General features: G+C 50.4%; 1 protein-coding gene across 9 annotated transcripts in view; it reads left to right on the forward strand.

Annotated features, from left to right (window-relative positions):
* The window catches only part of DPF2 (double PHD fingers 2), a 411270-nt gene that overhangs the window by 174126 nt on the left and 213522 nt on the right, over positions 1-23622 (forward strand). For 5 of the 9 annotated variants that reach the window (XR_013601006.1, XM_078660431.1, XM_078660432.1 and 2 more), the window contains exon 6: positions 10552-10755. The exons of the other annotated variants lie outside the window; for them this stretch is intronic. Coding sequence is in view for 4 of the 5 variants with exons in the window: in XM_078660431.1 (XP_078516557.1) it covers positions 10552-10755 (204 nt within the window). In the remaining variant the exon portion in view is untranslated. The remainder of the gene's footprint in view (positions 1-10551; positions 10756-23622) is intronic. 9 annotated transcript variants of the gene reach the window in all.

The following is a 23622-nucleotide window of genomic DNA, read 5'->3' on the forward strand; positions in this document are numbered from 1 at the left end:
ACCGGCAGACCTAAACTTGTCCATCCTCTGACCCAATTCCCACTGTCTATCCAGAGTGGGTTTGGAGAGGTCAGAACGTACTTCGAAAGAGAAATCAGGGCCCTTTAACGATTTTGATTTTAATGAGTCATTTAAAATTTTCTCTTTCAAAGAGTACGTAAGAAAATTGATCAAGATCTTCCTTGGCTTTGTTCTACCAGGATTCAAGCGAAAGGGGTCGCGATGAATTCGGTGTACGTCTTTGTCTAGCTCCTCAACAGATTTCTCGAGACTAAGGGAGTCTTTCAATATTTTAATTACGAAGGTCTTGAGGTCTCCCCCTTCCTTCCCCTCTGGTATCTTCAGGAGCCGCAGGTTGTTTCGCCGCGAATAGTTTTCCAACGATTCGACTCTCTCTTTCATGGCATCTCCTTCCCTCCGGAAATTTTGGATCTTTAATTCGGCTACTTCCAGGCTTGCCTTCAACACCCCTACGGAACCCTCAAGTACTTCTGTCCTTTCACTCAGTCCATCTACTTTCCTCTCCAACACCTCACAAGACGCCCGAATGTCGTTCTGGTTTGCCTTAGAAATCAGGAAATCATTCCTAATTTCTTCTCTCATTGATGCTATTGAGGCTGCAAGGGCTTCCAAAGCGCTCTCGGTATTAGTTATCTTCTCACTTTTGGCTCCTTCATCAGCTCCCTCCTCTAGATTGATTAACTTCTCTTGACCTGCTGGGTCTTGCACGTACCCAACATTGTCTTCAGCACTTATTGCTGGGAGAGGCGGTAACTCAGCCATATCTGAGGCTAGTGTGAAGATTTTACTATTGCTTTTATCAGTGAAACTGCCCGAAAATGTAGGTGTATTCGGGAGAGATGTAGGTGATTGAGCGGAATTATCTGGGGTTTTGGCAGGTAGCAAATCCAACACCTGGGGCAGAACTTTGAAGTATGAGCATAATGAGGGGGTAATCTTACCAGAGGCACTAGTAGAGCTTAAGATATTAGGTCCCTTTTGAGGGCCACCCTTAGTTTTTCTGCCCCTAGCCACAGCCTTACTACAATTTACCCTTCGGTTAAGCCTGGTACTTTCTATCCCGGAGGTAGAGGGTGCCGCTGATTCAGCTTTCTCTGTGTTGGGGGATTCTGGGACTTGTAGTTTCCTTACAGTCTTCTGGTTCTTCCCCCGCTTCCCACTCGTGCTCTTGGAGTTTACTTTCCTATTAGAGGCTTTCTTATTACTGATTTTATCTGTCTCTGTTTCTCCATCAATTCCCCCAACCTACTTTGTGGGATCCAATGCCAATAGCTTAAACTCTCACATTGTAAATGACAATGCCTTTTATTTATGTTTTTAGAAAGAAAAAAAAACGCATTGTCATTTATAATACCAATAGCTTATTGAGTTTATTTCTTAGAGGGGGGACAGGATTACAGTAGATCTGTATGGGGAAGACCGCGTGATGGGGTTGGGGGGTGGGGGACGGGAGTTGTGGGGCTTGCCAACGGGTGGAGCTTGGTTGGGCATACGAGGGGATTGGTGTGGGCACGGTGGTGTTGGTTCCAGAGGATAGGTGGTGGTGTGGAGTGGTGTGGCTCACTGGTTAGAGGCGGCAGACCCGGAAGCAGAGGTCGGCCCGGGACCAGGGTTCGATTCCCGACACGGCAGGGTCTTGGGCCATGGTCAGCAGACTCGATAATTCTCGCCTCGGTGCCTACTCTAATCATGGGTCCCACTCAGCAACTCTGGGCAATAGCTTGCTTAATCTCTACTAACGGCCCCATCAGCGCCAGGGATGCTTGTCTTCACCTTGGAGATGCCCAGGAGGGACCATCTCACAGGGAAAGCCAGGATGGGTTCCCCAGCGGTATACAGCGCCGGGACGCCCCTTTGCTGGGGCAGCTGTGCGCTTTACAAGTATACGACATTTAACATTTAACATAGGTGCAGGCGGGTTGCTGTGTAGTGTGGTTTGTTTGGCGTTAGCAAGGCGGGGTGTGTGCAGACACCTGGGGATGGCACAGCCGAGATTAAGGCGCTGTGGATGATTGCAGGAGACTAGGTGCCCACGGAAACCTGTGGTGGGGGGGAGTCGGGGTATAAATTCGGGTTGGTGAAGTTTTGATCTCGGTGTGGCTCAACATTTTGTGATCCTGGGCCGATGATTAATCACTCACAGTACTTAGAAAGAGGAATGTGGTCTGGGGTGACGGAACGGGCGGGGGGGTTTAAAGGACGCGTTAATGTTGGAGGCGGGTAGAGGCAGACAGGGCGCTTGAGTGGGAGCAGCGAGAAGAGAGCGGCATGGGGGCTGCTGTTTTGGTGGCTTGGGTAAAGGCAGCAAAGGGTCTGGTTGCAAGGTTGAGGCGGGGTGGCAGGCTGACCAGGAGGAGGTTTTCTGATAGATACATCTGCCAGTGGATTCCTCACCCAGCAGCCAATCGGAAACTTTTGTAGCTCTCCACGCCAGCGAGGTCATGGACGACGTCACAGAGGGTAAGATTCCGCTCGCAACCCCGCTGACGTCACTGGATCCATAATAGGGCCTCGTCGGCGTGATGACGTTAGTTCCCTTTTTTCCGCGCCTTCAACGCCAACGGTTTCTTGGGACTCTCCGTAGTAACATTGTGTTCGAGGCATGTGGGCTGCTGAATTCATATCTGTGCATAGATTGCCGCCTAGTGTTGGGTCCGGATGATTGCACATTGTCCTGGAAGAGTCTTCGAAGTATCACGAGATAGGTGGCTCCTCCCCTGGACTACAGTGCACATGGGCATCCTCTCCATCCTCAGAATGTTTTTTTCCGCCATTGGGTTCGGATGTACTTTCGGAATCGATATAAAAAACTTTTTACAAGGCCAAAAGGCCTTCGGGCGTCGGTATTGTCTTTCGTTCGGTGCCACGTACTTGTTCCAGTTCTTCTAGCCGGACGTCGAAGGCCGCTTGCCTTTTTCGACACCAAAGGCCCCATCAACGATCGACGATGGAACGGAGCCCGTTCAAACGATGCCCCGTTTGCAACTCAAAATACCCTCACATCGATGTGCACCCGGTGTGCAATAAATGCCTTTCACCACGACCACGACGAGGCCAGCTGCATGGCCTGTTCTCGATTCAGGTCGAAGAAAACACTTCGACTTCGACGCGCCACGAGACAGTCGGCGCGGAAGACAGCGCCCGACCCAGAGAACATCTTCGAGGCTGAAGATGACGAGGGCGTACAAGAAGAGGATCCTGATCAACAGTCGGATCACGCGTCGGAGCACAACTCGAATTATGATGAGGACGAAGAAGAAGACTACGTCCATGATGAAGACATCGTCGAGGTAGGAGACGACGCACAAGCCATCGGAGCCGTCGATGACGACTCAAGCGATGAGCAAGGCCCAACCACAGTCGCGGGGGCCCAGTAAAGACACTGTACCTTCCAAGGCTCAGGTTGAGGCATCGCCGGAAGGCCTTCGCCAAGATCTTCATCCACATTCTATAGCCCCGCTTCATGGCCCGGCTAAGAATATTTCTAAAGAGCCATCGGTCGATCAACCACAATCAGTGGTGAAATCGAAACCGAAACCAACAGACGCTAAATCGAAACCGAAACTGTTAAAAACAGTCATCGGATCGACGACTTCGGATCCAATCAAATAAAAGAGTGTCATCGACCCCTCGGGGTCACAAGGGGGCGTCGGCCCGAAGATCGGAGCGCCAAAGCCTGTATCTAAAGTCAAGCACGTCACACTGACACCGTCGACGTCCAAGTCCAAAGATGGCGACACCGACAAAGGACTCAAGGCTCAGAAGACTCTCGATCCAAAGCTTCAGGCCTCCAAGCCACTGCTGGTCAAGGCCTTCGAGTCGAAAACCAAACTCGACCCGAAAGAGCATATCCAGTCGAAGTAAAAGAACGTGCCTGCTGCGCACCAAGAGCTCGAGTCAACGCATGGCCACAAACAACATCCTGATAAAACGAAGTCGGTCGGATCGAAGACGACGCCAACCTCAAAGCAGGTCAGTCCGTCTCCAATGCTTACGCCACCGATAAAGTACGGACTGCCCCCGACTGCGCGCCCTAAGGCGTTCCAGCTACAAAAAAGCCAAGACACAACAAAAAAGTTGTCGGTTGCCTCAAGAACTCAGCCCATAGAAGAGGACGTTGTGTTCCAAGCGCCATCCTATTATAATCAGTCGAAACTATTCATCGAAAGATCATTCCAGAAAATCCTATGGAGTCATACAAAATCCCACTCAAAAAGAAAAGGGACTCTGCCACCTCACCTGCTCTTTTTGAACCTATAGAGTCCTATGGACAGGAATATACCTATTCTCCCACACATACCACTGAGGATGTGGGGGAAGGATACAATGGGGAAGAATTTAATTATCCTATTGACACAGATTAAGAGGAGTCTCAACCCTGGACTGACCCTGTTGACCCTGGTGAGCCACACACCACGCCTGACACTCAGTCCTATACGGTCAAAACCTCGCCTACTGAAGATACAGCTGCGTATAACGCATTGATTGAAAGGGCAGCCATGAACCATGATGTAGAAATGCACGCTGACCCGGTGGAAGAAGACTTTTTGTTTGATACTTTCTCAACTTCAGAAAGATCGGTAAAAACATTGCTATGCTTAAGGGTGTCCTTAAACACGCTGGTGACATTTTCAAAGAAACCACAAGGGCAAGGGTTTTGAACCCCAGAATTGAAAGGAAATACAGGCCTGCGCCTGTAGACCCTACGTATATCAAAGGCCAGCTCCCATTGGACTCCTTGGTAGTGGCTAATGCTCGTAAGTGAGCGAACTCTCAAACAAGTGGTGATGCTCCTCCTCTGGACAAAGAATCCAAAATCTTGGAAGCTTCTGGCAAACGTGTAGCAGCTCAAGCGGCAAATACTTGGAGAATCTCAAATACACAGGCCCTATTAGCCAGATATGATAGGGCTCATTACGACACGTTAGAGCAGCTACTACAACACCTGCCTGACGCTTATAAGGAGGGAGCAGTAATGCTAATACAGGAGGGGAAGCTAATTTCAAACGCATCCATTAAATGTGCGCTAGATGCAGCAGACACAGCAGCTAGGGCCATCAACACAAGTGTGATGTTCAGAAGGCATGCCTGGCTCCGCATCTCTGCTTTCAAACCAGAGATCCAAACAACTTTACTCAATCAGCCGGTTAACCCTGACTTTCTATTTGGTCCCGATGTAGACACGACCCTAAAAAAAATTTAAAAAGACACTGAGACAGCCAAATCCATGGGAGCTCTGCAGTCACAACAGTTCAGGGGCGGTTCCTTTCGTCGCTCCGGTAACAGGGGAGCTTCTAGAGGACAAGCGTCACAGCAAGCCCAATACAACAAAGGAGGAACACAAACCACCTATAACAAAAGCAATAGGGGTGGATACCGTGGGAACAGCACCAAAGGCAGAGGACGAGGAAATAATAATGCCAGATCCTCCGCCACCAATAAACAGTGACGTCTTGTCACTGCCCCCAGACCATATAACACCGGTCGGGGGAAGACTTCAGCAGTTCCTGCCAGTCTGGGAAAGCATTACTACAGACAGGTGGGTGAGACAGCTTATCCAATACGGCTATTGTCTAGAACTAACCTCCACTCCACCCAACATACCCCCAAGGCACCGTCCTATGTCCGCAGAGCACATGCACTTATTGCAGCAAGAAGTCATCTGCATGCTGCAAAAAGGGGCCATAGAACTCGTGCCTTTAGAACAACAGGGTACAGGGGTGTACTCACTGTACTTCTTAATCCCAAAGAAGGACAGGTCTCTCAGGCCCATTTTAGACCTCAGACCCTTGAACCAATACATCTTGTCAGAACATTTTCACATGCTCACTTTGCAGCAAGTTCTACCATTGCTCAGTCAGGGGGATTTCCTAGCAACCCTAGACCTGAAAGACGCATATTTCCACATTCCAATTCACCCAGGTCACAGGAAATATCTCAGATTCACCATAAACAACCAGCATTACCAGTTCAAGGTCCTGCCTTTTGGGGTCACTACAGCCCCCAGAGTGTTTACCAAGTGCTTAGCGACAGTAGCCGCACACCTTCGGAGACAACACATCCATGTCTATCCTTATCTGGACGACTGGCTTATCCAAGCGAAGTCAGCCCAGCAATGTGCCAACCACATGTCCCGCACAATTCACCTCCTACACAGTCTAGGATTTTCACTAAATTACCCAAAATCTCATCTTCAACCCGCACATGTACAACAGTACCTAGGCGCGGAAATCAACACCCTGGCAGCAACAGCACAGCCAAATTCAGCAAGAATCAGCACGCAATCGTTGATTAAAAAATTCAGACCCCAACACTCACTCCCAGCGCAAGTGTTTATGCAGCTGATAGGCATGATGGCCTCCTGCATCTTTATAGTCCCTCACGCGAGGCTACACATGCGTCCGCTTCAAGAGTGCTTGGCATGACCGTGGAACCAGGCTCAGGGACATCTAAAGGACCTAGTGTTGGTGACCGGTCGTGCACACAACTCTCTGCATTGGTGGAACCCACAAAACCTTTGCAGGGTACGACCGTTCCAAGAGCCTGTACCACAGATAGTGCTGACGACGGACGCATCTCTCCAGGGATGGGGAGCGCATGTCCTCCATTATACAGTGCAGGGACTATGGACGACACAGCAGCAGAAGATGCACATCAACCTACTGGAACTGATGGCAATCTTCATGGCGATGAAGGCGTTAAAATTGCATTTGTGCAACAAAGTCGTGCTGATCCAGACGGACAACATGACTGCAATGTATTACATCCAAAAGCAGGGAGGGACACACTCTCCACAATTGTCACACCTAGCCCAGAGCATGTGGAAGTGGGCCATTCAAAGAAACATGTTCCTCATGGCGGAACACCTCCCAGGCAAGGACAACCAGATAGCAGACCTGCTCAGCAGGCACAGCCATCAAATGCACGAGTGGGAGATGTTAGAAGGGGGGATCTCAGAGGGCCAGGTTGTGCTCACCCGACCACCCCAGGACCCACCTCTCCCACAGATATTGCCGAGTCTTATCGTGAGGTCCCCACCGGGGAGGACTTCGAGTCTAGGATCGTACACACTGAGCTCACACCACACTTATGAACGGACACCACACCGTAGGTATTCAGTGTTAAGTTCTTTATCAAACAGTAAGAAGAATCGGCACTCTTTATGTACAAGCGATCGAGGGATCGTAAAGTCTCTAGGAATTCGGGAAGGGGGAAGCGGGACAGTCTTAGCCCTTCGGCCAGTACGAAGCGTACCCTGCGCATAGCTCTCAATCCTCGAGCCGGGGGATACGGAAGTTGAAGGTCGTACTAGCTGCTTCACTCACGTCGAGTCGGCTCCGGTCGTGATGGTAGCGTCGATGGTCCAGCCGGACCAGAGTACTCCTTGAGCCGCGACGAGGTCAGCAGGGCTCGATCCGGAGAAGTTCAAACTCGAGCCGCGACAGCGTCAGCAGGGCTCCGAGGTCTTTGAGAGGGCGAGCCGCGACAGCGTCAGCAGGGCTCCGATGGTTTCGAGTTCAAGCTCGAGCCGCGACAGCGTCAGCAGGGCTCCGAGGTCTTTGAGAGGACGAGCCGCGACAGCAGGGCTCAGATGGTTCAGTTCCGGGTTCGAGCAGGAGCCGCGACAGCGTCAGCAGGGCTCAGCGATTCAAAAGGTTCAGTTCTCCTTAAGGTCAGCCGCGATCAGATCAGCAGGGCTTTCTTGTCCAGGATACAATTGCCCGCTAGTTGTGGTACGGGCCTTGATATAGTCCAGTGGCCCTTTGATGTCCGGACCCTCGCAGGCAGGGGTCTCAGGCCTTGGGGGCTGGCCGTTGGAGAGGTCCGGCGGTTGGCTCTGTGATCCTTTGAAGATGCGTCCGGGAATTCCCAGACGCCCAGCAGGTCTGGAGCCAGCACTCGAGGAGGCCAGAGGTGCAATCGAAACTGGCCCACAGGGGAGGGCCAAAGGTGAGACAACTACCAGTTTCTCGGGGGAGGCCGGAGGTGCCATCGCAACTCCCTTGCTTATCTCTCTCGGGGAGTCCTCTACCCCCCAGCCGGGAGTGGCGCGCCTTGGAGTCTAGGTTTCGCTGGGGCCGGGGTCATGCTAGGCCCCAGGAGTCAGGGGTTTCTGGGAAGGAAAAATGGCTGCCGGCCTTGTGGGGCATGTATGTCCTGGCCGCTCGGAGCCGGGAGCGGGACGGGACATGCGGGGCTGGTCGTTGATTACGGGGTTTGGGCGTACAGGGAGCAGGATGACCAGGGGACTCCGGGTGCAGGGCTACGCTAATGGGGCGCTGAGGAACTGGGGGGAAACCACGCCACGAGGCCAGGTCCAACAGGAGATACATCCCTCGGTGCTACAACCGTATTTCCAGCAATGGGGTCATCCAGAGATAGACCTATTCGCCACAAAAGAAAACGCAAAATGCCAAACCTTCGCCGCCAGGTTCCCACACCCGCAGTCTCAGGGCAATGCGATATGGATGAACTGGTCAAACAGATTTGCGTACGCTTTTCCTCCAGCACCACTCATACCGCTGGTAGCGCGCAAACTGCGGCAGCCCTCACTGACTCTCATCCTAGTTGCTCCAACATGGGCACGGCAGGCATGGTACACCACGTTCCTACAACTTTCTGTGGTGCCTCACCAGCGACTGCGACTCACACCCCGTCTCCTCACTCAGAGCCGTGGAGACATTCAGCATCCAGATCCGCAACAGTTGAGCCTTGCAATATGGCTCCTGGGGTCATAGAGTTTGGCTACCTGAACCTGCCCCCTGACTGTATGAACATTATCAAGGAGGCTAGAAGACCTACAACCAGGGCGTGCTACAAATGGAAGCGTTTTGTCATTTATTGTTCCAATAATAACATAAATCCGCTAGATGCATCAGCGCAAAACATTATATGTTATTTGTTGCATCTACACAGATGCAATCTGGCATATAGTTCCATCAGGATACATTTAGCTGCAATGGCAGCTTATCTTCAAAACAGACCGCACCTTTCCCTTTTCAAAGTGCCTGCCATTAAAGCTTTTATGGAAGGACTCAAAAGAGTAATTCCTCCCAGACACCCGCCTTCACCTGTCTGGAATCTGAACATAGTTCTCACCAGACTAATGGGACCACCTTTTGAACCTCTTCACTTTTGTGAGATACAGTTTCTAACATGGAAAGTGGCCTTTCTAGTAGCAATAACATCGCTAAGAAGAGTTAGTGAGCTGCAAGCCCTAACTATTCAGGAGCCTTTCATACAGATTCATGCTAATAGGGTAGTGCTGCGTACCAACCCTAAAATTATGCCTAAGGTGGTGTCCCAGTTCCACATTAACCAAACAATAGAACTGCCAGTATTCTTCCCAAACGATTCAGAAAAGGGGGTGGTGATGAACAGAGTGTCTGAATTAAGCAGACCACTCTTACCCAGTCCAAAGATCAGGGCTTGATCCATCACCATTATTTAGCTCACTGCCCCATCCCAGCTCAGAACCTGGCTATATGCAAATTAGTCTGTCCCTGGCCCAGTGCATCATGGGAACAGGGCAGACCAAACTACCAAGCCAATTCTTCACCAGAAAGGAGACAAGCTACCGGGGACCGGTTTCTGGCATTTCAGCCTCGTCTTCCCAAATCCAGATTCAGTGGCAGACCGAGCACTGCACACACTAGATGTTAAAAGAGCTCTCCTGTATTACATAGACAGGACAAAGGATTTCAGGAAAACTAAGCAACTGTTTGTTGCCTTCTCTCCACAGCTCAAAGGCAACCGCTTTTCCAAATCAGGTATAGCCAGATCGATTGTTAAGTGCATACAGATCTGTTATCATAAGGCAAAACGCACATTAACAGTTCCCCCAAGAGCGCATTCCACACGCAAGTTAGGGGCATCCATGGCTTTCCTAGGTAACATTCCTCTAGAGGATATATGTAGAGCAGCCACATGGACCACCATACATACATTCACCAAACACTACTGCGTGGATGTACACTCCAAACAGCAAGCTGCTGTAGGACATGCTGTTCTCAGAACTCTTTTTCAGACTGCTGCAGCTGGCACGGGCAACCACCGCTAAGGAGGAAACTGCTCTTTATTCTATGCACAGATATGAATTCAGCAGCCCACATGCCTCGAACGGAATATGCTACTTACCAGTATGCATCTGTTCTTGGCATGTAGGCTGACATTCATATTGCCCGCCCTCCTCCCCGGTGCCTGTCGCAGCTGTAGCACTCAGAATTATCCTCAGGCATGGTCATCATTTACTGTATCATCCTCCATCTCTGCCACAATGGCGAAAAACAATTTGAGGATGGAGAGGATGCCCATGCGCACTGTAGTCCAGGGGAGGAGCCACCTATCTCGTGATACTTCGAAGACTCTTCCAGGCCAATAATGTGCAATCATCCGGACCCAACACTATGCGGCGATCTATGCACAGATATGAATGTCAGCAGCCCTACATGCCAAGAACAGATGCATACTGGTAAGTAGCATATTCCTATTATAGTTGTTCTTGTCTGTTCTTCTCGTTTCCTTTCGAAGATGTCTGGAAGAAAATCTGGTTTCAAGCCCTGCAGGGAGTGCGGGAAGCAGATGTCCATCACTGACCCGCACGAAGACTGCTTATGGTGCTTATCTTCCGATCACGACGTCGATGGATGTGAGTGCTGCAGGAAGATGAAGTCAAAGGCTTTGAAGGAAAGGGAAGCGAAGTTATTTATCGCAGAAGTGAAGAAGAATAAGAAGGCAAGTAAAAGAAGATCGAGGTCGAGGTTTTCTGCGGATAAGAAGAGTGGAGAGGGTCGAGTAGGTTGGAGTGCACTGGGCATTCCTAGGCATGGGGGGGTGGAGTTGCAGTGCCGGGCAATGTGGGGCGCGACGGCCACAGATGAAGGGTAAGAGTGATTTGCACAGGGGGGGCGGGGGTTAGAGGCACCAGTTCGGCAATGTGGGGAAACACTGGGTTGTGTGGTGCACGCTGCAGTAAGAACAGTAAGAAGGGGAGAGAAGGCAACTCGTGGTTTGGTGGTCTGTGTGGCGCACAGAGCGGGGGCGTGAGCGAGCGGATATTGCAGAGAGCGGCTTCTGTGGGGAGCAACCGTATAGCTGAACATGAGCTCGCCTCCCTCAAACTGCTAAGTGACTCCACAAGCTGCAATGTTAAAAGGTATCCCAGTAATAAAGCATGCACACACCACTCCCTGTAACATCAGACAGGTAAACCCTCAAGGGGACAATCACCAACCCAATCGGCTGCTGCGACAATCCTTCAAGGATGTCCGCTAATGGAAGCAGCATTAGATATGGAATTGTTTCCGCTTGGCCCCACACTGTGTCAGATCTTGTGATGAACTCAGCAGAGAAAAGCCCAGGAGAGGTTTTCAGTGACCTGTGTGGGAAAGTCCCAGGGGACAATAGGCATGTCTTCCATACTGTGCCCGTTCACAGCCGATTTCATAGCAGAGCCTGCACCAGCAAGAGCGAGATACGTTTCCTCGGGCATGTAATGAAAAGCTTACAGTACGGGCACTTAAGGGGGGGGGGGGCTCTGTCTGGTGTATGTTTACTCGGTGTGCGGGGCCGTTCCATTCACCCAAGCACCCTCTGGTAGGACGCAGTTTTGGGACCAGCTTCTTCTCTTCCTGGGCAGTTTACAGCGGGTGGAAAGCGCAGCACTCCACATTGAAGCGGGTCCCTTTAGCGCAGCACCGCAGCCCGTGCAGAGCAGGGGGCTAATGCTGGAAAATCCGACTTGTGATCGGGAGCTACAAAGAGCGAGATTACGCATACGGCCGTCTTTCTTTTCCCAACCTGCGTTATTACAGAGGTCAAAACACTGGCTGGCTGCTGTAGAACGCATTCACGCACACTAACGGCTTGAAGAGAAGCTACAGGGGGCTCGATAAAGGAGGCTGGTTTTACATTTCTTTTGAAATGCTTTGTGCATTATGCCTTTTTAAGATGCAAGAGCAGGATCGTTTCTAATTCCTAAAAGGATTTTGTAAAACACCTAGTTTCTAAAAATTACCGTCCCGGCTGTAACTTTAACAAGCTGGCTGCTGAGGATGCCCGGGGCTTGTTAAATGTGCCTCGGTAGGAAAACACACAGAGTCTGCCGGGATCCCCCTGTCCTCCCAGTGACCCCGTATGCCTCTCAGCTCCGTGCCTGCTTCAGGTCTGTACTGAAGAATTTTCTTATCTGCTTGTTAAAATAAACAAGCTGATAAGAAAAGTCTTCACGACAGCCGCAAACCAGGCCATGGTGTCCGGAGGGGCTGTCCGAAAAACGGACAGGGTGGCACCCAAAAACACTCCTTTCCATTGGGAAGCCAGCGTTTACCATAAACGCTGACGCTACCCAATGGAAAGTATGGGCGGGGCTTAGAGTTCCTTTTACAAACTTTTATTTACAAGATCTCTCGCAGAGGCGGAGCAGGGCTCTACCCTGCCACACCCAGGCGAGACCTAAAAATCACACATGATTTTATCTGAATTTTTGTACCAAGATCATCAGAATCAGCTACGTACTTTTCAAGTTAATACATTTTACAGTTTTCAAAAGTTTACAGTGCAATTTATGGGTGTGGCAATGTTATCCTATGGGGGAAAACATGTGCTGCATTTGGGCACTTAACAGCGACTTACTGGACTGTTCTTCTGGACTTAGCTGAGTGTGGGGCAAGGTCTAGGGCCACCGCAACAGGTCACCTTGAGAGGCTCTGGGGCATCCGGGTGCAGAGTTGTGTTCCGACGTCAGGTGTGCCATTCACTTTTTTTTAAGTACATTTTTTCTTTATTAGCCATCTTTTATAAAAGTGACAAACATAGGGGCGCCATTTGCTGTAATTTTAAAAGTGAATTCCCAGCCCCTAGTGAACAGATGTTACTAATCACCTCCCACACACCAAGACCCACTCACCACCACATGCCTGCCACAGAGAACCATTCTTAAAATAGACAGTAAGCCGAAGAGAGTGCCAGCCAGCTCATCATTACATACAGCAGTTCACTTTAATGAGGCATGTCCGGTCAGAAAATGTCTGCAAGTTGGGACTGGGAGATCAGTCTGGGGGAACCCACAGGGGGGCTCGACCCATGAGATATTCAGGCATGTAGGCACACGTGAGGCCACTTCTCGGGCTGTGGGGTTTGAGGGAAAAGTGGTGTCTTTTGGCACCTGCTTCAGTGCTGAAGTCACTCTTGGTTGGTAGGATAGGGCCTGCTGAAAGAGGCTGTATGTGGTGACTGGAAGCCCAGTCTGGGCAAATCCAAGAGTGTGCTTAGCTCCTGAGGGTCTGGGGACCGCATTGGCACCGTTACCTCCCTTGGACCTGGGCTGTGGAGTGTGACTGCATAGGTAATTTGGGCCATTGGGTTGTGGTAAACTCACTTTTAGTCGTTTTTCTGCAGACAAGAGGCACACAGAACAGATGGACAACTCTTGAGGGTCTCACTGTCCCTGGAGTCTCTCAACATGCAGGGCAACCTTCTTCTGTGTTAGTGTCCGGATTGGACACATGAAGCTTTAGCTGCCGCAAGAGGTCCAGTACCCCAGGTATTGGTGTTCTGCAGCTCCAGTTGGTCCTGGCGTCCCCACACTTGTAGGGAGGATGGATCTGACCTGTAGGAGCACGACAACCTCTTACTAGGTGGCTGCTGCGTCGGTAGTCCCTGTAGGTGGCAGGTCAGTGTACAGAGCTTTGCATTTTTGGTGCCTGCGGCTGCAGTGGTTACTCCTCTACTCCAATTAAAGCCCCCTTCCTTGATATGCTTATTTACCAGTCTTCCTGTAGGGAGGGGTGATAACACCTCTCTCCAGAGCAGGCATTGTTCCTGACCACCTGGGGGCGTGGGTTCTTACCCCGGGGTGGGAGAGGTCAGAAACTAAACTGTGGAGGCAGACCAGACTGGACTAGTCAGCCAGCACACTAGAAGGCTAGTAGGGTTCAGGGGTAACTCTACGGTACCCTCTGTGGGTGCATGTATTAATAATCCCATCACTGGAATCAGTTTGGGTTTATTAATATGAGGTGTTTGATACCAAAGACCATCGGTTTCAGTGGAGCCATTATATAGCTGGGGAACTCGTACATACCTCAAAATGGCTTCCATGTACACTTGTACTGTCAGTAATTGGGCTGACCAGCACAGGGGCAGATCTGCTCATGCAGATGTGTTCTCACATGTAATATTATGCAGCCTGCCTTGGGGCTATAATGTCTGCTGTAGGGGTGATTTTCAAATATTCATGCAGTTTTAGGAGACATTGCACACAAGTGAGTGTCATGTCATGTTTTTACTTTTTAGAGCACCTTCTCACGTAGCCTGCAGTTGCAGTCTGTATGAGTTTGGTGCTGGGTCCCTTAGACTAGTACAAGATGTCCTGCAGCTCTTATGGGCCCTCTTCAGTGCCTGTGCCCTAGGTAACAGAGGTACCACTTACTAGGGACTTGCAGAGATGCTGAAGGCCTGGTCAATTGGGAATCAAGTGACCAGCTGTCTTGTTTTGGGGAAAGAACACTGGCACTGGGGACCTGGTTAGAAGGAATCTAATGCACTTCAGTCAATACCATGTTACTGTGCCATCCTTGAACGTAGGCCTAGCACATAGTCTTGTTTAGGCTTTTGTGAGGTCTCTCCCAGCCTTCCTTAACTAGATACAGTGGTCCCCTTATAGGATGACAAAATACCAAGCAAAATCCTGGGGTCTGGAAAAAGAGCACGCAAAGAAAAGGAGGCACTGGCAATATCACACAGATCTAGCTGTGGGATGATCCCTTTTCAGGACGAAATCCCTCACCCACCGAAGGTGGCATGCTTCATCATTTGGAATTCTCCTCTCAGAGAAAACCTAGTACCTCTGAGGGCTACAACCCCATCTCTGAGAGGGAGGAGCACAGGGATGTTTTGAGGTCTACTTTGCACGGATTTACTAAATCTACTAAATGAGAGAAAACAAAGTGTGGGTGAGGGTGCGGCGCAAAAGAAGAAATAATGTGAAGGAAGTGATGTTAAAACTAGCTAGAGCGAATACGACGCATCCTTTATTCATATATTCTCGCTGCCAGGATTAAAAACAGTGCACCTGCGGTATGGAATTTAACCACATGTGTCAGACGAACTAGTGTGGTCAACATGTTTCAGCCATAACAACACTTAATGTGTCAAGGCTTTCGTCAGGACCTTATTGATGCTGCTGCTAAGTGATGTGTTTAACAAAAGAAAATTAAATACGGAACCAAAGGCACTTCCGGTTCCTGTTCTCAGAAAGGTGACTGTACCGAGTGAGTAAAGATACGGACACATATGTAATAAAATCAGTGGCTTACAACAAAACACAATAAAAATGCAGTTGGGATCAACAAAATTCCTCTCCTTACACCATACACCCTAAGTGTGTATAAACAATGAGATAAACATCAATTTCTTACCCGTAACAACTGGGTAGAAGGCTTCACCTCAACCTGGCAACAGCTCAGGGTAGGGGGCACCGCTCTATAAAGAAGTGAGTAGGGTGCAAGTGTCAAACAAAGCACTGCTCGGGCGTGTATTAACACACGACGTTTAGAAGAATGAGCAAACATGAGTCAAAAAGAGAGATCTCTGTGAAAAACTCTGAATTCATTAAAACTACATCTTAATATCTGTGTGACAGTTCTTCACCACAAAAGCTGAAACAATTGTGTTTATGATATTAATTCAGTCAGTCAACAATGGTGATGGAAAACTAAATGCTAGGGTGTTTACATAGACACCCTTCCTAACAAGAAGTTTTACGTGTTATGATCTTATTAATCAATCACCCTTGGCTAAAAAGGACTTCTCAAGGGTTAAAACATTCTGTACTTCTCCAATGTCTCACACTCACCATTGACGGCAGCCAGTTTAGAGTGCAGGTATTGGGAGCAACATCGATCCAATCTAACAAAAGGTTAAGGAAATTATGAGTTCTAACATCAAGCGTCTAGTCCCCCAGCACTCGCCTATCCATCGGTACCCCAAAGTGGTACAGAGCCTTTGACCAGAGGTGAAAGACGCCAGTTGGATCGCGCTTTAAATACGGGATCCGAGAGGTTGAACTCGAAACCGGTGTGTATTCCGATTGATCCGACAGACAAGGCGCATGCGTGTGAAAGTGTGATAGTGATAGTGCTTGCCGGGATGTGTAGTGAAAGTCTAATGTTTGCCGTAATGTGGCTAGAATGCTATGTCTGTTCAATTCGATTGTCATCACAACCACAGCTCGACGTAATGCCATCAGAGCAACCACCGGCACCCCGGCAGGCACTGAAAGTTCCGCGCATACACGCTAGATTAGTGTGACACTATCACACGCATGCGACGTATCTGCCAGATCAATCGGAATACACACCGGTTTGGAGTTCAACCTCTGATCCCGTATTTAAAGCGCGATCCAACTGGCGACTTTCCCCTGTACAGCAGCTTGCTGTCTCAGACTTTTAAGAGTAGGACAGGTCCTCTGTTTTTGGCTTTTCTTCCCTAGAGATCCCCCCTGTGCCTAGGAACTCTGCTATGTAAGGCCCAAGATCCTGGGGCTTAGTTCCCTTTGGGGCTGATAGGTCTTCTCCCTGAGGAGAGGGAACCTGAGCTTGTGCCTTTTCTGAAGATGACTTTCTACTTCTACCTTTTCTCTTGGAGGGTTGGGACACTATTTCAGACTCCAAACTCCTCTTTTTCACCCTGGGCTGTGCTCTGTGCTCTGCTTTTTACACACACCCATTCAGAGATCCCAGCATGGTTGCATGGTATCTTAACTCTACCTCAGCCCGTGCGGAGGACTCCAGGTCAATCCTTAGCAGGCATTCAACATGAATTGCAGAAGGCACAACCACCTTCTTCAGTCCAGTAACATCTCCCCACACCAAGGACACCATTGACATGGAAGGAACCTTGGTTACATTATCCGCATTGGTGACTGTATACGTTTGTCTGGTCAGATACTGTTCTGGAAATACCAGTTTTTCAGTCATCATGGTGGCACTGGCACTTGAATCTCTGTGTTCGAGGCATGTGGGCTGCTAAATTCATATCTATTGCATAGATCGCCGCCTAGTGTTGGGTCCGGATGATTGCACATTGTTGTCCTGGAAGAGTCTTCAAAGTATCACGAGATAGGTGGCTCCTCCCCTGGACTACAGTGCGCATGGGCATCGACTCCATCCCCAGATAGTTTTTTTCCGCCATTGGGTTCGGATGTGATTTCGACGTCTCCTGTTCGGAATCGATGAAACAACTTCTTTAAGGCCCTAAAGGCCTTCGTTGCCGCGTCGGTATTGTTCGCGTTCGGTCTCGTGTTTCTTCCGACTCTTCGAGTCGGTCTTCTGACGAGTCGAGTAACTCTTCGGACATCGAGGCCCTGTCGTCGCAGCAAGACTCCGACGATACTACGATGGAACGGAGCCCGTTCAAATTTTGCCCTGTGTGCGGTTCGAAGTACCCACACATCGACGTGCATCCTGTATGCAACAAGTGCCTCTCGCCGGACCACAACGAGGACAACTGTATGGCCTGTTCGAAGTTCAGGTCGAAGAAGACGCTCAAGCTTCGGCGCGCGGCGCGCCTTGAGGCCCGGCGAGCGGCTCCGGCACCGGTAGACATCTTCGACGACCCTGAGGCAGAAGGCCGAAGCCATCATCCGCAGATTTCACCACCATCGACGGAGGTCGAGGCCGATTCCGGAGAACCCGTAGAGGGCCAGGACCTACAGGAAAACATCGAGGAGGTAGGGGACGTCGAGGAAGTTTATGGGGCCGCGGAAGATAGCTCGGAGGATGAGCTATGCCCCGAAAGTACAATGACTCAGGCTCAGGTCACGGGATCGCCACTCGGCCTTACCCACGACCCTACACCGCAATCCTCGGCCCCGCCTTCTGGCCCGGCTACAGACACACCACCGGAGCCTCCATTGAGCATATCGAAACCGAAACCATCGGATTCGACAAAAACAAAGATGGCCGACGCGCCATCGAAACTGAAGACGCCTGCTACGCCATCGACGCTGTCGACTTCAGTGGCTCCGAAGCCGAAGAAGGCTGTCGAGCCGGCTACACTACCTAAGGTGGTCAAGGAGCCAACCTTGAAGAAGGTCGTCGAGCACGTGTTGAGCATGGTGGCTCAATCGAAGTCGAGGAAGACTGTCGAACCGCCTCCAGACATGACTACCGCGCCTACAGGCAAACGCCCGGTCGAAGCGCAGTCAGCGAAGGGCCCCGAGCCGAGGTCCGGAGCCCCTACGCAGAAACAAAAAACTGCCGATCCAAAGCCAACGGCGTCGGCGCATAAGGCCGGAAAGGTAGCCCGGACCGCTGCGGTCGAGGATGCGTCTGCGCCTCCGGAGACCGAGGACAACTCGTCGACACTGGGGTCTTCCCATGGTGGCGGACAGAGGTCATCGGTCGCGCCAACCAAACCCTCCGCTTCTTTCACTAGGCAAGTCTCGGACTCCCTCAAGAGAATACGGGAGAAGAGTTTGACGTCGACGACTCAAAAGAGGTCGGATCCACAATCGGTGGAGGCACCGAAAAAGACTTCTACGCCACTCCTCTACACTCTGCCGCCGAAGGTGGCGCCCAAGGCCTTTGCACCCCGGTCGGTGCCAAAGGACTCTGTAGGTTCGGAGCATTCGATGCTAAGTGGACGTTTTGGTCGACAACAAGCGTCAGGAGAGCTGTCTGAGCAGTATATCGACACCGACACGGGAAAGTTAACGCTCTATAAGCGGAAAATTACTTCCCAGCCATTGCAATCGTTTGTCATACCTCTAAAGAAGAAAAGGCCGGCACAAGACATTCCTGCCCTTGTTGAACCGATTCATCCACAACCTAGGAGGAGTCCCACACCTTCACCCCATGCCTCAGGGGAAGATGAAGGTGACCAAGATGAGGAGTACAACTTTCCAGATAACAATGACCCTAATGAACAACAGGACTCATGGCTGGACACTGGTGACCAGGGGGACCAGCAGGTGGTACAGGACCCACAGGTCTATGGTGTAAGGACATCTCCTACTGAAGACTCCGCGGCATTTAATGCCTTGATTGAAAGAGCGGCTGCCAACCATAAGGTGGACATGCATGCCGACCCTGTGGAAGAGGACTTTTTGTTTGACACTTTCTCTGCAGCAGAAAAAACTGTGAAAACACTTCCAATGCTGAAAGGGGTTCTAAAGCATGCCACTGACATCTTCAAGGAACCCACAAGAGCAAGGGTGGTAAACCCAAGAATAGAGAAAAAATACAGACCGGCACCTGGGGACCCAGCATATATACGGGGCCAGCTGCCTCTGGACTCTTTGGTGGTCTCCAATGCCCGCAAGAGGGCAAACTCGCAGACAACGGGTGAAGCTCCTCCCCCAGACAAAGAGTCAAAAGTGCTGGAGGCATCGGGGAAACGGGTGGCTGCACAGGCAGCCAATATCTGGCGCATATCTAACACACAGGCCCTGTTGGCACGATATGATAGGGCGCATTACGACACCCTAGAGCAACTCCTACAACACCTTCCAGACGAGTTTGAGGAGGCAGCTGAGATGCTAATACAGGAGGGCAAGCTCATTTCAAACGCTGCGATCAAATGTGCGCTTGATGTTGCGAATACAGCGGCGAGAGCGATTAACACTAGTGTGATGTTGAGGCGTCAAGCATGGCTTCGCATCTCAGGGTTCAAGCCTGACATACAGACAACTATACTCAACCAGCCCGTTAATCCTGACAGACTGTTTGGCCCAGACGTTGACACCACCCTCGAGAAGATCAAAAAAGACAATGAGACAGCTAAATCCATGGGGGCGCTTCAGTCTCAGCAATTCAGAGGGAGCACTTTTCGTCGCTCAAGTACCCGTGGTGTTAACAGAGGACACTTGGCACAGCAGACGCAATTCACTAGAGGTGGCGCGCAGTCCTCGTACCCCAAACAGGGTAGAGGGGGTTACAGAGGAAACAGTGCCAAGGGCAGAGGCAGAGGCAACAACAATTCCCGTTCCTCTGCTACCAACAAACAGTGACTCTCTGTCACTGCCCCCCGACCATCCCACACCTGTCGGGGGGAGACTCCAGCAGTTCCTGCCAGTCTGGACGGCCATCACCACAGACAAGTGGGTAAGGAAACTTATCCAGTTCGGTTACTGTTTGGAGTTGACATCCACTCCACCCAACATACCCCCAAGACACCGTCCTATGTCAGCAGAGCACTTGCACTTATTGCAGCAAGAGGTTCTTGTGATGCTGCAAAAAGGCGCAATAGAGCTCGTACCCGGTGGAGGAGGAGGGAACAGGGGTTTATTCCCTGTACTTCCTCATCCCAAAAAAGGACGGTTCCCTCAGACCCATTCTGGATCTACGCCCTCTCAACCTGTACATCCTCTCAGAACATTTTCACATGCTAACACTGCAGCAAATTCTTCCATTGTTGAACCAAGGGGACTTCCTAGCAACCTTGGACCTCAAGGATGCTTATTTTCACATACCACTCCACCCATCCCACAAAAAGTACCTCAGGTTCACCATACAAAACAGGCATTACCAGTTCAAAGTCCTACCCTTCGGAGTGACCACTGCCCCCAGAGTGTTCACGAAGTGTCTGGCGACGGTAGCGGCGCACCTCAGGAGACAAAACATACATGTCTACCCTTACCTAGACGACTGACTCGTTCAAGCAAAGTCGGAACGGCAGTGCGCCGCAGACATGTCCCACACCATTCACCTCCTTCACAGTCTGGGGTTCTCACTAAACTACCCCAAGTCGCACCTTCAGCCAGCCCATGTGCGGCAGTACCTGGGCGCGACGATAAATACCCTAACTGCTATGGCGCAGCCAAACCCGGTGAGGATCGACAACATTCAGTCGCTCATCCAAAGGTTCAGACCGCAACACTCACTACCAGCGAGAGTGTTCATGCAGTTGATAGGCATGATGGCCTCCTGCATCTTCATAGTCCCGCACGCACGGTTGCATATGCGTCCGCTCCAAGAATGCTTGGCGAATCAGTGGACACAGGCTCAAGGACAACTGACAGACCTAGTGTTGGTGACCGGTCGGGCATACAACTCTCTGCATTGGTGGACTCCACACAACCTTTGCAAGGGCCGACCGTTCCAGGAGCCTGTGCCGCAAGTCATCATGACGACGGACGCCTCTCTCCAAGGATGGGGAGCTCATGTGCTCCACTACACGGTGCAGGGACTGTGGTCGACGCAGGAACAGAAGATGCACATCAACTATCTAGAGTTGCTGGCAATCTTCATGGCGCTCAAATCCTTCAAAGTACATCTGTGCAACAAAGTTGTGTTGATCCGGACGGACAACATGACAGCCATGTACTACATCCAGAAGCAGGGTGGGACGCACTCTCCACAGCTGTCTCATCTGGCTCAGAGCATGTGGAAGTGGGCCATTCAAAGGAACATCTTCCTCATGGCGGAACACCTCCCGGGCAAGGACAATCAGATGGCGGATCTGCTCAGCAGGTACAGCCATCAAATGCACGAGTGGGAGATACATCCGTCAGTGCTCCACCCGTACTTCCAGCAGTGGGGTCATCCAGAGATAGACCTGTTTGCCACAAGGGAAAACGCAAAATGCCAAAGCTTTGCCGCCAGGTTCCCTCACCCACAGTCGCAGGGCAATGCGATATGGATGAACTGGTCAGGCAGATTTGCGTACGCTTTTCCCCCAGCACCTCTCATTCCGCTGGTGGCAAGAAAGCTAAAGCAACACTCGATGACACTCATCCTGGTTGCTCCAACGTGGGCACGCCAACCATGGTACACCACGTTTCTAGACCTTTCCGTGGTACCGCATCAAAGGCTGCATCTCACACCCAGGCTCTTGACGCAGAACCATGGAGACATTCAGCATCCAGATCCGCAACAGCTCAATCTGGCGATCTGACTCCTGAGGTCTTAGAATTTGGCTACCTCAACCAGCCTCCAAAATGCATGGACATTATCAGAGAGGCAAGGAAGCCCACTAACAGAGCTTGCTATGCTGCAAAGTGGAAGCGGTTTGTCATTTACTGTACAGATCATCACATTAACCCGCTAGATGCATCAATTCCTAACATCATCTGCTATTTGTTACATCTTTACAAATGCAATCTAGCTTACGCTTCCATTCGGATGCACTTATCCGCCATAGCAGCTTATCTCCAGAACAGGCAGCATCTCTCTGTTTTCAGGGTGCCTGCCATTAAAGCCTTCCTGGAGGGACTGAAGCGAGTCATTCCTCCCATAACACCACCAGCTCCTGTGTGGAACCTCAATGTGGTTCTCACTAGACTGATGGGCCCACCTTTTGAGCCTCTACATTCGTGTGAGATTCAGTTCTTGACATGGAAAGTGGCTTTTCTCATTGCTATTACATCTCTCATGCGTGTTAGTGAGCTGCAGGCGCTCACAATACAAGAGCCATTTATACAAATTCATTCAAACAGGGTAGTGCTCCGCACCAACCCCAAGTTCCTTCCAAAGGTGGTGTCACAGTTTCATGTCAATCAGACTATTGAACTGCCCGCATTCTTTCAAAACCCACAGGCTGTAGCTGAGAGAATGCTCCATACATTGGACGTAAAAAGGGCATTGATGTACTACATTGACAGAACACAACAATTTAGAAAAACACAGCAACTTTTTGTTGCCTTCTCAGCCCAGCACAAAGGCAACCCTATTTCCGAAGCAGGAATAGCCAGGTGGATCGTTAAATGTATTCAGATTTGTTACCAAAAGGCTAAACGTACTTTAACGATCCCCCCAAGAGCACACTCCACACGCAAGTTGGGAGCCTCCATGGCTTTCCTGGAGAACATTCCTTTAGAGGACATTTGTAGAGCAGCCACGTGGTCTACACCACACACGTTTACCAAACATTACTGTGTAGATGTGCATTCCAAACAGCAGGCAGCTGTAGGACAGGCTGTTCTCAAAACTCTTTTTCAGACTTCTGCAGCTGGCACGGGCAGCCGCCTTTGATGGAGGGACTGCTATGTATTCTATGCAATAGATATGAATTTAGCAGCCCACATGCCTCGAACTGAATATGCTACTTACCAGTATGCATCTGTTCTTGGCATGTAGGGCTGCTAACATTCATATCGCCCGCCCTCCTCCCCGGTGCCCGTAGCGGCTGCAGATATTTTCTTGCATTCAATCATTAGCATGGACATCATTTACAGTATTTCACTCCATCTCTGACACAATGGCTAAAAACAATCTGGGGATGGAGTCGATGCCCATGCGCACTGTAGTCCAGGGGAGGAGCCACCTATCTCGTGATACTTCGAAGACTCTTCCAGGACAACAATGTGCAATCATCCGGACCCAACACTAGGCGGCGATCTATGCAATAGATATGAATGTTAGCAGCCCTACATGCCAAGAACAGATGCATACTGGTAAGTAGCATATTCAGTTTCCACTCCAATTCCATTATATAAGTGTGAGAAGTTGGCCTGATATATAATGTTCACTATTCTAGTGAGCACTTTGTATCAGTCCAAACAACCCTTATTGATGATTGGTTGTAAGTCAACCTTATAGACCAGCTATCCTAGTAGCATGGATACGAGCAGTCTAAGGCTAAGACTCTAGAGGGCGTGTT

This window comes from Lissotriton helveticus, chromosome 9 (assembly GCF_964261635.1).
Source record: "Lissotriton helveticus chromosome 9, aLisHel1.1, whole genome shotgun sequence".
Classification (NCBI taxonomy): Eukaryota; Metazoa; Chordata; class Amphibia; order Caudata; family Salamandridae; genus Lissotriton; species Lissotriton helveticus.